This window comes from Adiantum capillus-veneris, chromosome 2, assembly GCF_014529385.1.
Source record: "Adiantum capillus-veneris isolate H3 chromosome 2, ASM1452938v2, whole genome shotgun sequence".
Classification (NCBI taxonomy): domain Eukaryota; kingdom Viridiplantae; phylum Streptophyta; class Polypodiopsida; order Polypodiales; family Pteridaceae; genus Adiantum; species Adiantum capillus-veneris.
This window is the reverse complement of record NC_140932.1, coordinates 72,716,767-72,729,641: the sequence shown is the minus strand read 5'-3', so window position 1 is coordinate 72,729,641 and position 12,875 is coordinate 72,716,767. Positions and strand designations below refer to the sequence as shown.

At 42.3% G+C, this 12,875-nt stretch overlaps 1 protein-coding gene across 5 annotated transcripts; it reads right to left on the bottom strand.

Annotated features, from left to right (window-relative positions):
• Positions 1-685: 685 nt before the first annotated feature.
• On the bottom strand, positions 686-4,666 carry LOC147462972 (uncharacterized). 5 transcript variants are annotated; one of them, XM_086486501.1, is made up of 2 exons: positions 4,428-4,666; positions 686-2,074 (listed from the first exon to the last, which is right to left on the bottom strand). In XM_086486501.1, the coding sequence occupies exons 1-2, from the start codon at positions 4,550-4,552 to the stop codon at positions 1,270-1,272; spliced, it is 930 nt and encodes a 309-aa protein (XP_086342627.1). In that variant the 5' UTR covers positions 4,553-4,666; the 3' UTR covers positions 686-1,269. The 5 variants fall into 5 exon arrangements, with proteins under 5 accessions (XP_086342627.1, XP_086342630.1, XP_086342628.1 ...); XM_086486504.1 differs by lacking the exon at positions 4,428-4,666 and adding an exon at positions 3,083-3,416; XM_086486502.1 differs by lacking the exon at positions 4,428-4,666 and adding an exon at positions 3,033-3,415 and having other exon boundaries at positions 687-2,074.
• Between the last annotated feature and the right edge of the window lie 8,209 nt (positions 4,667-12,875).

The window sequence follows — 12,875 nt, the reverse complement described above, 5'->3', positions numbered from 1 at the left end:
ATTAAGGCAAAGGAGAAAATTTATCGCGAATGTGTGATAAATACTAAATCAAGATTTTGCAATATATAATCTATACTATATATTAAGGAGACTGGTTTTCCAGTGCCACGGCTACAGTGAGGACAGTGCGCACGTGGGGGGGGGGGGGGGGGGGGGGGGGGGGGAAGAGAGAGAGGTGGCCGAAGGCCGCCGGCCACACTAGTCTAATTAATGAAGCAATAAATAACCGAATTAACCGCAATCTAGGAAAGTGGCGCACCAACCTGGTGTGGACATGATATGATGAGCTCTAGGTAGTTAGCCATCATATTAGTACAAGTTTACAAGACTCCTTAGGTTAAATCTCTATATATATAAGCTTGAAGAGCTTGATTAGATACATACATATATATATATATATATATATATATATATATATATATATATATATATATATATATATATATATATATATATATATAGATACTAATTGAAACTTTGATTGCTCTACTTAATTGCAGGGGCTTGTACCTATCCTTTTAAAGCTTGCAAGTGAAAACCTTTCAGATAAGAAGCTTAATTTTGCATTTATGAAGGTCATCCATGACTACTTGGTGCATATATAATCCTTGGATCATTCCTCTAAACATACATACATATCCGCGTCGCACCCCTCGCCCCCTGGGGTCGCAAGAAAAAAAAAAAACCCTTCAAAAGCACCGAATAGCTTATAAAATGGAACACAAATATTTGCAGCAATCTTTTCATTTTGCATGGATACCTAAACAAAACTCTCAAGTAGAGGTATAGAAACTCAATCTTAGAGAACAAATTGGTTAAAGAAGGGGCTTTTTTTCCCCGACCATTCTTCTTTTATCAGCAGAAAGCAGCAAGACTTTGGTCCTTCTAGATTGAGAGGTCCTTCATTCTTATATTGCCCTTCCAAAGATGGGAGAACTTGTTCAACAAAGGGGTTAAGTAAAGCCCAAGGCAAGGACGATACACATGAATATTCTCAGATGATCCCGATTTGTCCATAGATAATTGGCATTATATCCTAAGGCCGCGGCCGTCCTTGCTCAGTATAGAGGAAGCCTGACTCGTTGTTTTCTCGAAAAAGGGTTGAATACAACCTTGAAACTTGCCAAAAAAGATGATAAAAATAGACCTAGATAGGCTCTTTCTTTCTTCTTGGTCAGGGAATATTGTTACCAAAAGTCTCAAAAAACACATCAAGTGAGAATGGGGGTTTGAGATCAGAAGATTACCTTTGGGGTGATAAAAAAAAGCTTAAGAGGGAGAGAGGTGGCCCATATTGTTTCCACCTCCACTGCTACCGCTGCCACCATCGCTAGCAGTTCGCATGTGAGGACCACTTGCATTGTATGAGAGGCCGCCTGCAACAGCCGCAAGACCAGTCTCAAGAGAACCCCCTCCTGCTCTTGTCAGCTGCTCAACTAGCTGCTCTCTGGACAAAAGAGTATTTCTCTGTAACTGCTCTAATAGCTGCTCTAACGCCGCATCCCGCGCCCCCAGCAATTGCCCATGTTGCATCATAAGCTGCTGATGATGCTCTCGTACTCCAGGTGCCGCCATACTCACTGCCCCATGTTGCTGGATGAATGTGGTTGTAGCAGGAGCTATTCCCATCCCCATTGCACTTGCTAGCCCTCCTCCTGTATGTACCATTGATAATTGCTGTTGCATACCAGTCCTGCCTGCACCCGCCAGCCGTGCAAGATCCGATTGCGCAATAGCAAGCTCTTGCTGTAATTGTGCCACTTGCCTTTGAAGGATCGAAATCGCGCCCACGCAGCCATATACAGGGTCTTTCACCCGTGCATCCGCTTCATATGCTAACGAGTTCACGGCGTCTTCACGCTTGTGAGGGGGCAGCTCGTTTAGGAGCTTGGTTATGTTGCTTGCACCAAATACCTTGTGAACGTTAGCAAACTTGTGTGGTTGGTCTGGAGGGAAGTAGGGTGCGAAGACACACTCCGCCGTGCATTTGCGCCTTAAAAACTTGCACGCCGCACATGGCGAGGAGCTGCTTGTTGCTGGAGTGGCTGATGTCATTGCCATATTGTCTTCAATCCTGCAACCCAATTGAGAAAAGCTAATTAGTCTCTTAAGGTCACAGTAAAAGAAATGCACAGGAAGATTAGGGCAACCCAACAGAGCTCTTTGGAATTAAAAAAAAATCTCAAACTTATCAGAAAATGGAAGCTTGGACTAAGAATACAGCCTTCTTTCAAAAAATTTAGTCTGATGTTTTCATGATGCTACTGAGGACCAGCGGTTGCTCGCAGGGACATCAAACGACAGCAAAAACGACTCTCTTTTCATTGAAACTAAATAGTTTGCGGGATTAATCATCTTTGATGGCATCGTTTCCCTACAAATTAAACCTGTAAAAAATGTGCTTTACTAGAATATCATCTACAAACCAATAAAATGCAAAAGCATAAATTAAAAAGCACTGGTAACCACTCTTATTCATTTTCACAAAGGTCATAAACAGTACTTGCCTACCCTAATTACAGTGCCAATGAGCTTGTCTGAAAGGGCAAGGAGCCAAATTCTTTTCTGCATGTGAGCTGACAAGAAGAATGAAAAAAACAAATGACAGACTAGTGTTTTCATGGTGGCGGAGTTGCCAAGCTCAATCTGAGGTGAACTCTGCTCTTTTCACGGTGTAGCAGCGTGAGGGAGTCGATGGAGACTGTGCACTCAGAGCTTGGGGAAAGAAGAACAGGTGCCAGGTATTCTCCAGTGATATCTCTCGCTCTCTCGCTCTCTCTCTCTCTCTCTCTCTCTCCACACGCGCACACGGCGCACAGAGAGGCGGTACACTACAAAAATTACCGACCAACATAACTCCAGAGTTGACCTTCAGGCTCCACGGACACTCTTTTTCGGCGATACAATCTCCCCCAAAACATCAACCATATTAAAGTCTCTCTCTCTCTCTCTCTCTCTCGGCAGCGCCTAGAAGCAGTAGGAAGTCATGAGGAACTCCATGTGAAATTGTACGCGACTTAAACTAGGTATACCTTGCAAAAATAATAAGCTTCGATCCAGAAGCAGGGACTAGTTTACTCACATGCTCTCTCTCTCTCTCTCTCTCTCTCAACAACAGAAGCGGCATGCAGCTGCGCTAGAAGCGGCGGAACTTGAAGAGGGCGGGGACAGCGATTACTAGTAGCTCCAGTACAGCGGAGGGAGCCGGGGCCCTAGCAGTAGCAGCCTATTACAGAGTCTGTGTGCCTGAGTTTCTGAGAAAAGTCAAGGCAGTACATTGGACCCCCATTTATTTACGATATATCGAGCCATCTGATTTAGCACCTCCTATTAAACAAGACCTCTCTCTCGCGCGCGCGCGCACGCGCGCGCTGTCTCGCGTTTTGCTATTAAAAAAATAAAATACTGATCCCAGCAAACTCCTCCACTACCACTCAGAGAACTCCGCCCTAATATTTTTGGCGCTTTATCGGAAACGTAAGATAAGTGGTTCGGAAGCATATAAAACGGGCTGCAAAATTTCATACAACTCTGCAATATTTAATATTAGGAGTGGTAATTTATAATTTAATAAGAGAGATGGATTCTCACCCAGTTATGTGACAGGGTCGACACGGGGACTGTCGCTGCTGTTGCTGCCCCTGCTCAGCAGCTGCTGAATGCGATACTCCGAGCGAATTTGTCTCAGTGTTTCACCCTGAGCCTGCGCCTGCTGCAGCACTCGAGTAAAACCTGTCGACGATCCCGCGTTTCCATCATAATTATTAATCCACGACAGCCTAACCTTCGACGATCGCCTTCGCATCTGCTTTACCCTTTTCAGCATTCATGGAAGTAACCGACTTGCCCTCGATACGAACTTGCACACCACCACCACGATTTGCCTAAATTTAGAAGTTTTATTACACACACAATTGGGAAATTAGCTTTCTAATTTCGAAGGGTAAAGTGTGGATGGTTATATTTATCCTGTGCATCTCATCAAGCACCTGCATTCGGGCTGCTGATGGAGAGTACGTTTTCGTGATAATAAGCAGGGGACCCTAGAATATAGTCTGATTAGGGTTCTCTACCTTTTCTTTCTCTCTCTCTCTCTCTCTCGACACGCGCGCACGCACCCACACAAGACATGGGCTTCAGAAGGTGAATAAGAGGAGAGATTGTTTGCAGCTAGGAGCAGGTAATATAAAAGAAGGGGTGGTGGCAAGCGTCCCTGTCCCCTGTGTCGTAAGGGAGAGAGAAAGTGCAGATCAAGCCAAGCAAACAAGGGTCTGCTGAGCCATCAGCAGAGCCCACCAACTCTCTCTCTCTCTCTCTCTCTCTCTCTCTCTCTAAGGAAGCAGTAGTTATACTCCGCTCTACAGCGAAGCTCATATCACGTATGCGACAAGTAGGTCGAAAAGAGCGCTATGAGATGGAACACACACCTGCGTAGCCATGTAGGAGAGAGAGAGAGAGAGAGAGAGAGAGAGGGGGTTGGAACTTTGATGCAAGAATTAGTAAGCGCCGGTGCTCCAAGAGGGGGCTTCCTGCACGCACACGCCGCACACATAGCAGTAAATATGAGAGTGATGGGAGGAATGCGCTCAAAATGAGCGCTTGTAGAGAAGAGAGAGAATGTGGCAGGAAGAGAGCGAACGATCGCTCCTTTATTTTGTTCTCTTGCGCTGCGCTTCCCTTCTTCTTCTTCTTCTGCCCCTGCAGTTTTGCACTGCTGCCCGCGCATCCCTTTTTCTCCATATCCGCGTCAGCCACACGTGAGCCACGCACATTTTGTCGCTTTCGCCACGTTGGTCATTGGTCCACGTGGATTCCTTCTCGACCGTACGCACAGTCCGCCTTCTCTGCTCTCGTCGTCGTCTGACCGCCATTTTGCTATTGCCAAATTTGGCCTAATTAAAAATTTTCGCATTTAGGAAATTAGGACCTCGATCTATCATCTTTGTATTCTTTGAATGGAAAGGTCTACACTCTTTAAAGTGCCCTAAGGTTCAGATGTCATCGACTCATCACGTTTCAGACTTTCATATTTAAAGCCATACCTATAACCTCCATTTCAGCTTTATGGCGGTTGACTTTTTAGTCAATTATTTATGCAGCTGTAAAATATGTATCATTAATAGTGTCAATCGTCTTTTCTAGCGGCCCTAGGCTTACACGCACAATCTGGCAAAAGAGGCTCTTTCAAATATTTTTACAGACCTGAGAGATTGCAGTCCTCTAGCACAGCTTTGAAATCTGTCGTGGAACTTTTGATACAGATTCAAGAATGAATCTAATCCTAATAAGGAAGCTCAATCTCAAATGGAAGTTATCCTGGAATGCCGAAGAATGCGAATACAGAGTTAAGTGTATTTGGGCATACCCTCTTGCCGTGAGCACAACTATCTCATGTGGTTAATTCTTCACCAAGGAGTTTGGACATGTACAAAAGCTAAAGGAATTGGGGTGCCATATGGAATTTGTCCCAGGTGTAAATTACATGAAGAGTCTTTAGTCCACATGTTTGTTCACTGTAAATTTAATCAGATGTTTAAGGGTGAGCTTCAAAAAGTCTGCAATGTTGATGTCTCATTGCTCAAATAGATCTCTTTTACTGGGAGAGTTATGGATGTGCCTTTATGGACTTGCATTAGGGGTACTCTATTATGGTAGATATGGATGGAAAGGAATATTTAAATCTTTGTTTGATCTTGCTCATTCTCCATCTTTTGTGCCATTGTCTCCTTGGAATTCTGAAAGTGGTTTATGGTATGGTCTCTGTAGCATCAAGCATGGAGGTCCAAGATCTTCAGGAAATCCTTAGATGGCAAAGATGGAGGAATGTTCATTAGAAAAAAATTGGACTCTCAAAGGGGTCCTATAAGGACTTTGACTTTCTCTCTCTTGTTCAAAACGGACGCGCAATAAAAATTTTACAAATGAAATAAAAACTTGTCGGACCTTTTGGATTTAGAATATACTCATCGAGATTTATCCATTGATATATAGCATGCTATCAGATTCCTTATATTTTGGAAGATTCCATTTTTTTGATGTGACAACTCCGTCTTATAAATGGAATCTCTCCCCACATTTCAACTTCGGTGGAGAGACCATAACATCTGCAAGTCAACTCCAAATTTGTCTGAGTTTGGGGGATTTAGAACCTACTTGGTAAGATCTTTCCAATGATATGTTGGATGATAGAGTTTTGACAAAGCGTTTATGTGCTTCATCGGGTTACCCACTTTGGATAAGAGAGGCAAAGTCAAACCTCCTTATAGGGCCCCTTTGAGAGTCCAAATCTTCCCTAATGATATCCTCCCTATATGAACCCTCAAAGATGTATTTGATTCCAAGATATTGCTCACTTCTCTCCTTATGAATTTTCCCTTTGTATTTCGACCCTTTTGTGTTTCTCTAAGATGACCCCTATCCTGCCTTAGGGGTGATTGTAATTTTCTCTTACTTTTTATTCATTTCAAGTTGTTTCAAAAAAAAAAAAGAGGTTCTTTCAAGGGCATCAGTGATAACAATTTTAGTTAGTCAAATCGTTTTGGCAAACTAGGGTGAACTCATGGTGACCTGGGGCACCCCTAGTTGTCTAATGAGATAGAGATAGAGAAGAAGAGAGTTTAAACTCTTTAGTTTCAAGTTTCAACATGCATGACCTCCTTGATGCGTGTGCAGCCGTATTGGAGCTCCTAAATGTTGGGGCATTCATTCAATGCCTCCTTTACTCTTTCATCCTTTCCCCCTACATGTTTTGCTAACGATTCCCTTTCATTGAGAAGAAAGTAGATGGCACTACATGACCCCCTCATCAATGGAATTTCAGAAGTTACACATCGCGAGGTAGTTGTTGCCACCTCGGCTCCTAGTCCCTCAACAGTTCACCAACTACCCTTCATGGCTCATCAAGGTCCGTCGACTCTGCAAGAGATGACGCAGAGCCCTCAAAAACCTCAACTGGTTCATCACGTCCGTCAATAACTAGCCACACTACAAGAAGGAGTCCATCGCCAATTGAAGATGCAAACTTATGTAGACATCTGATGACTTCTCGAGGCTGGACGTCTCAATCCACTCTTCAAACCTACCTTTAACAATTTCAAACAAGGTATGCCTTTCAATCTTATGGATCAATCCACTTGGGTTCCAAAGAGAACCAGATCTACATTTTGGAATTATTGTTTCCTTGCCCCCTTCCATTTATATCAACATGCATAAACATGGAGTTTCACGTCCGCAACCCTATCAACCTATTGCGAAGGATCGCCTTAGCCAAAAAGTTTCTCCCCTATCTGATTGTGTGGAGCAAAGGGGAATTTAACTCTAATGCTTTTGATCAATGGGCAGATCAGGAAGTTGGTGTCATTATCACTAAAGAGGACTTAGATAATTGGTTTGGACAACTTTAAGACAAAGTGGTGATAGGGTTGTTTCATGGTCCAATATCCTCTTTAGAGACCCTCTATCAGGAAAAGGGCCAAACCAAGGGCCAAGACACACATGCGGTTAAGGGGTCTATATATAGCTAGGGTCAGGGGCCTATATATAGAATGGTTGGGGGAGTTATGAGCACAAGCTTGTCCCCCACCTCACATGGGCACCATTTTGGCACTTACTACTTGCTGTGTTTTCTCTATTTTCAGCCCCTCGATGGTTGAGAAGTGCAAGAACCCCTCCTCTAACACTTTGCGACGCTCCCATACCAATCGGTGGTGTACAAGCACGTTGAAATCTCTATCACATCAGTGTTTCGAGCACCCGTTGCAGCATTTTTTGGGTGGAGAGCAAGCTGATTTTTTGCCTTTTGTGCGGTTGATCACTCCCTTGCTCGTCAAGACAACATCTGTTGGTTGTCTGAGCGGTTATTTTGGACTGCTACAGCATTGGAGACGGTACCTTTGTTGGCGACTTGCGATCTTACCGATCTACCTCTGGGACTACTCTTTAAGTACGCGACATGTCTACTTCGATGAAGAAGGGACAACAACAACAATCCCAGAAGGGAGCCATCATGTCTTGTGCGACTACGGTCACTTCCACTTCTGCGACTACGTCGGCATCTGCCAACGCAACAACCAACAATTATGCCCTCACCCAATTTTCTAGGGAGAAGAAGTTGGATTCACACAACTATTTTGTGTGGAGGACACTAGTCTACACAATCATTGCCTACCATCGACTTTGGGAATGGTTGAATGATTTTATCCATTCGGCTACTTAGCCTACCCTTCCCACCGCCACTTAGGCCCCCAAATCGAGGAGTGGGTGGATCGGACATACGAGTCTTCACCTTTCATGATGAACCTCTCGGACCGCATCACGAAGGAAGTTTCCAAAGAGGAGCATGCACATCCCTTGTGGAGACGTTGACCAGTTTGAGGAGACCTCGTTTTCTAGATAGATCACACTTGAACAACGTCCAATTCAAGGATTGCAACTCATTCGATGGGTTGACCTGCCGCATGCGAGAACTCTGGGACGGCCTTGTCTCTATCGGAGGCGACATCACCTTGCCACGCATGGCTGGCCCCTTACAATTCAAGCTTCCCCCACGCTTTGATCCCTACTTTCAAAGTTTGCTCACATCTGGACGCACCTCTTTTCCCACCTGAGATGAGATTTTCCCTTCCCTAAGACAGATCGAGGGGCACTCCACATTTAGAGTCGGAGGTGTTGTTGATGCAGTCGGAGCTTTGATAGCTCAAGGAGGCAACAAGAAAGGTAAAGGTAAGAAGAAAAAGAAGAACAAGGACATCGAATGTTACCACTTTCATAAGAAAGGCACTACAAGAGGTCACTTAAATTTCGGTGCCAAATTACCGGCGTCAATGCCGGGCGCCAGTATATGTGTAGGTAAGTATGGAGGGAGATGAAGGTTTTTAAAATTTTCATTTTTGAATTACCGGCGTCTATTCCGATACGCTTTTCGACGTCTATATCGAAGCACTAATTTTCGACACCTGTATAGATGCATGTTCCGACGCCTGTACCGACGCATATACTGATGGACCTTGCAAAAAACAAACCCGCCGGTCTTTCCCTACGCATTTCTCTTCTTTTGCGCCTCTTCTCTTGCTCTCTTCTTCCTCACTTACTACAGATTTGGTGCGAAACAAGTTGCCGGATGTGAAAATCTTGCTTGTGGACTACTCCATAGCACCAAGGTGAGATTGTTTTCAAGTTTGCTTATAGGTTTAGAGTTTAGGGTTTAACATAGTGTGTGTGTGTGTGTGTGTGTGTGTGTGTGCGCGCGCGTTTTTGCAGGTTCGAGGACGTTTACAACACCCTTTCTTGCTCAAATAGGCTGCATGTGAGTGCTCAAACTTTTAATGCATATTAAATTAATTTGTATATTGATAAAAGAAAATTTCATGCTTTTAAACTTTCAATCACTACAAGAGGTACTTCCCATTAGCGACGCTCGCAGTGCGACGCTCAAAAGTGAAAATCCACGGTGTCGCTATGGGCGCAGCTATTTTCTTTGTTGCATGGCAACACCCATAGCGACCCCGAGAGGGATAAAAGATACACCAAGAGCACCAAACAACGCAGATGTCATATCTGAGTTTCGGCGCTCTAGCGAAAGAGGTAAACCCGCTCTCTCCCTCTCCCTCTCTCTCTTCCCCACATACACACACACACACACACACAAGGAGAGGAAGGAGATCCGGGTATGCTCATTCCCTCTCCTCTCTCTCATGTTCCCTTCCCCTCTTTCTCTCTCTCTCTCTCTCTCTCTCTCTCTCTCTCACACACACACACACATTGTGTCTTAGAGAGAGAGAGAGAGAGAGAGAGAGAGAGAGAGAGAGAGAACACACATGCATAAACAAAAAACACATACACGTACACACATGCATAAACAAAGAATGCATACACACACACATTGAGAGAGGAAGAGAGAGAGAGAGAGAGAGAGAGGAGAAAACAAAGAGGGAGAGAGAGAGAGAGAGAGAGAGAGAAAGAGAATTTAAAAAAACTAAAGAGAGAGAGCGGGAGAGAAGGTGAAAAGAGAGAGATAAGGGGAGAAAACAAAGAGAGAGAGAGAGAGAGAGAGAGAGAGAGAGAGAGAGAAAAGTAGAGAAAATATGAAATAAAATGTTATATTAAGATTTAGGGTTAGGTTAGATTAAAATCTAAAATTAAATTAGATTACATTTAACTTATATTTAAAATTTATGCTAAATTTAAAATTAGGTTATACTTAAGATTAGGTTAAGATTTAAATTAGATTTAAGATAAGGTTATATTACATTTAGGTTTATGTTAGATTTAAGTTTATGTTGAGTTTAAGATAAGGCTAGATTTAGATTTATGTTAGATTTAAAATTAGGTCAAGATTTAAGATTAGGTAGGTTGATTTAAATTTGATTACATTTAGATTTAGGATTTAAGATTAGATTAGATTTAGGTTTATGTTGAGTTTAAGATTAAATTAGATTTAGATTTATGTTAGATTTAAGATTAGCTAGGTTAGATTTAAGACTAGATTAGATTTAGATTTAAGTTAAATTACATTTAGGTTTATGTTAGATTTAAGATTACATTAGATTTATGTTTATGTTGAGTTTAAGATTGGATTCTATCTAGATTTATGTTAAATTTAAGATTAGATTTTAGGGCATGTCAACGAAGGCTTTGCCCCAAGAGCAAACACTAGGTACACAACAATATGTATATTCCCATCAGAATCTAACACCTATTAACTCACCCACTAACCATGTTCAATTAGCTCAGAATCACCATATGTTCAATTAGGTTAAATTTAAGATTAGATTTTGGATTTAGTTTTTATATTAAAGTCTACCTTCGGGATTACGGAAAAAAGTTAGAGTTAGATGAACGGTGATCCCTCTCTTCCTCTCTACGGATGCGACCTTAAGTTGGAAATCTTTCAACGGCATGATACTCAGATTGGAGGCCAACATGTAATGTGCTAAGTAATCCCTCGAACAAGGATCTGCTGTGAAGAGATGTTATGATGCTGTGGATTGCTACAGTTAGAGAAGAGGCAAAGGGGTTTTGTCCACTACATGCACTGTCATGTAGATTTCCCATACCCACAAATATAGGCATTGACCAATAAAGAGGAGATTATAACCCGGTGGTTCTGATCTCCGTGCACCTCAAGACCGAGGCGTGCAGGGATCGGACATGACTAGAGAATGTGAGGTAGTTTACAATGTGAACACAGAGAGAGAGAGAGAGAGAGAGAGAGAGAGAGAGAGAGAGAAGGAGGGAGGGAGAGATAAAAGACGGAGGATGCCGATAGAAGATTAAATTTATGTCCAAGTTATAAGTTTCATTAGGGCCAAAAACGACTCAAAAAGGGAGCTCATTAAATTTGCGGTTCAAAGTAATGAAGTCTCATCTTTTATTCTATTTTATATTTCACAAAAGCATTGTCAAAAGATACAAAATCTATGTCAGAAGGCTCTCAAAACAAGGGCATTAATGACAAATCACCTACTTTTTTTAAACGTATAGCTTTCTCGCTCTCTCTCTAGTTTGTGAGAGGTTTAAGTCTTTTCGTCTATACTTTCTTTCTTCTTCTCTAATCTCTGAGTTTCCATGGCGTCTTTTGCACGTCGCCCTTCACATAACATAACGTCTTGTGACTTTCATAACGTTAGAGAGGATGGTCTTTGGAAGCCCATATCTTTTCATGTGAATGACTGGGTAGCAATGCTTCCTTCATGCAAAGGTATACGCAGAGTGAAGAGAACTAAACGCGATAAAGTAAAAAACCATTGGAAAGGTCGTGTTCTTGCTTTCAAAGTGACCGACAATGGCTGGCTAGCTAAGGTTCAACATGTGTACATGGCCAAGGATATGGTGTTAGACTAGGAAGAACATCCCACACTGCATTCTTACTGAAAGTGAAAAAAAAAACTTCTATTTGATATAATGAATTTTTCATTATCCCATTGTTTTTCTCATGTTTTGATTCCATTCCAGATATATTTCCTTCAACAGCTATGGAATGGCACCCTGTGGAGAGTCTAAGTGGGACATTCAAAGCAATGCATAAAGGGATTGCAGATGCTATGTATGCTGACAAGCCACCTTCCTTTTACAAAACAATGGATTTTTTTTTCTATTTTGCAGAATACAAAGTTCCATCACGAGAAGGTGCATATGGAGAACTACATCAGTTACCGGTTCCCACCATAAGTTCACTTGACTGGGAAGCTCCTGATGCATGTACTATATCAAGCTTCAAATCCAAGATCAAAGAAGACATCCTTAAAGCTATGTCTCCCGGCAGGATATCAAGAAGGATTAAAGTTCAATGGTTCTTGCCTATACATGTCTTTGTGGCATGTTTCAAAACAATGGACTTGTAGAGGACAAAGACGATGTGGCTTAATAGAAGACTTTCTATGACTGAACTGGATAATGTACTTGGAGACGGATGGAGCACCAAAGAAACTTTCCATATTGGTGATAATATTAGTTGTAGAGTAAGCCCAAATTCTATGTCTATCTCATATCAACTATGTCGTCAATCATTAGTTCTGGGCTACGACTATAGGAGATGGAGAAGCAAATTTTAGGTAGTTGGGCTCCTCTAGAATCTGAGGAAAATTGTCTAAAGTTTGAAGTAAAGGTCACAGTCCATCCACACAGCGAGTATAGAAGCCTGATAGTAACAACAAATTGGAGACTAAATGATGTTGGATAATCTCTTGAGTTTCTTGATGAAACATCTCCCGAGTATAGATTCAAAGTGGATGAAATTGTGGTGAGCACAAGGATGGAGAATTCAACCTCTTGCATCACATGCCTTCCCCCAAAAAGAGTTGTATGTGAGCCACTTGCAAGGACTTGAAAAAACAAGCTCAATATTGTAATCATTTTGCAAATATATTTATCTTTTC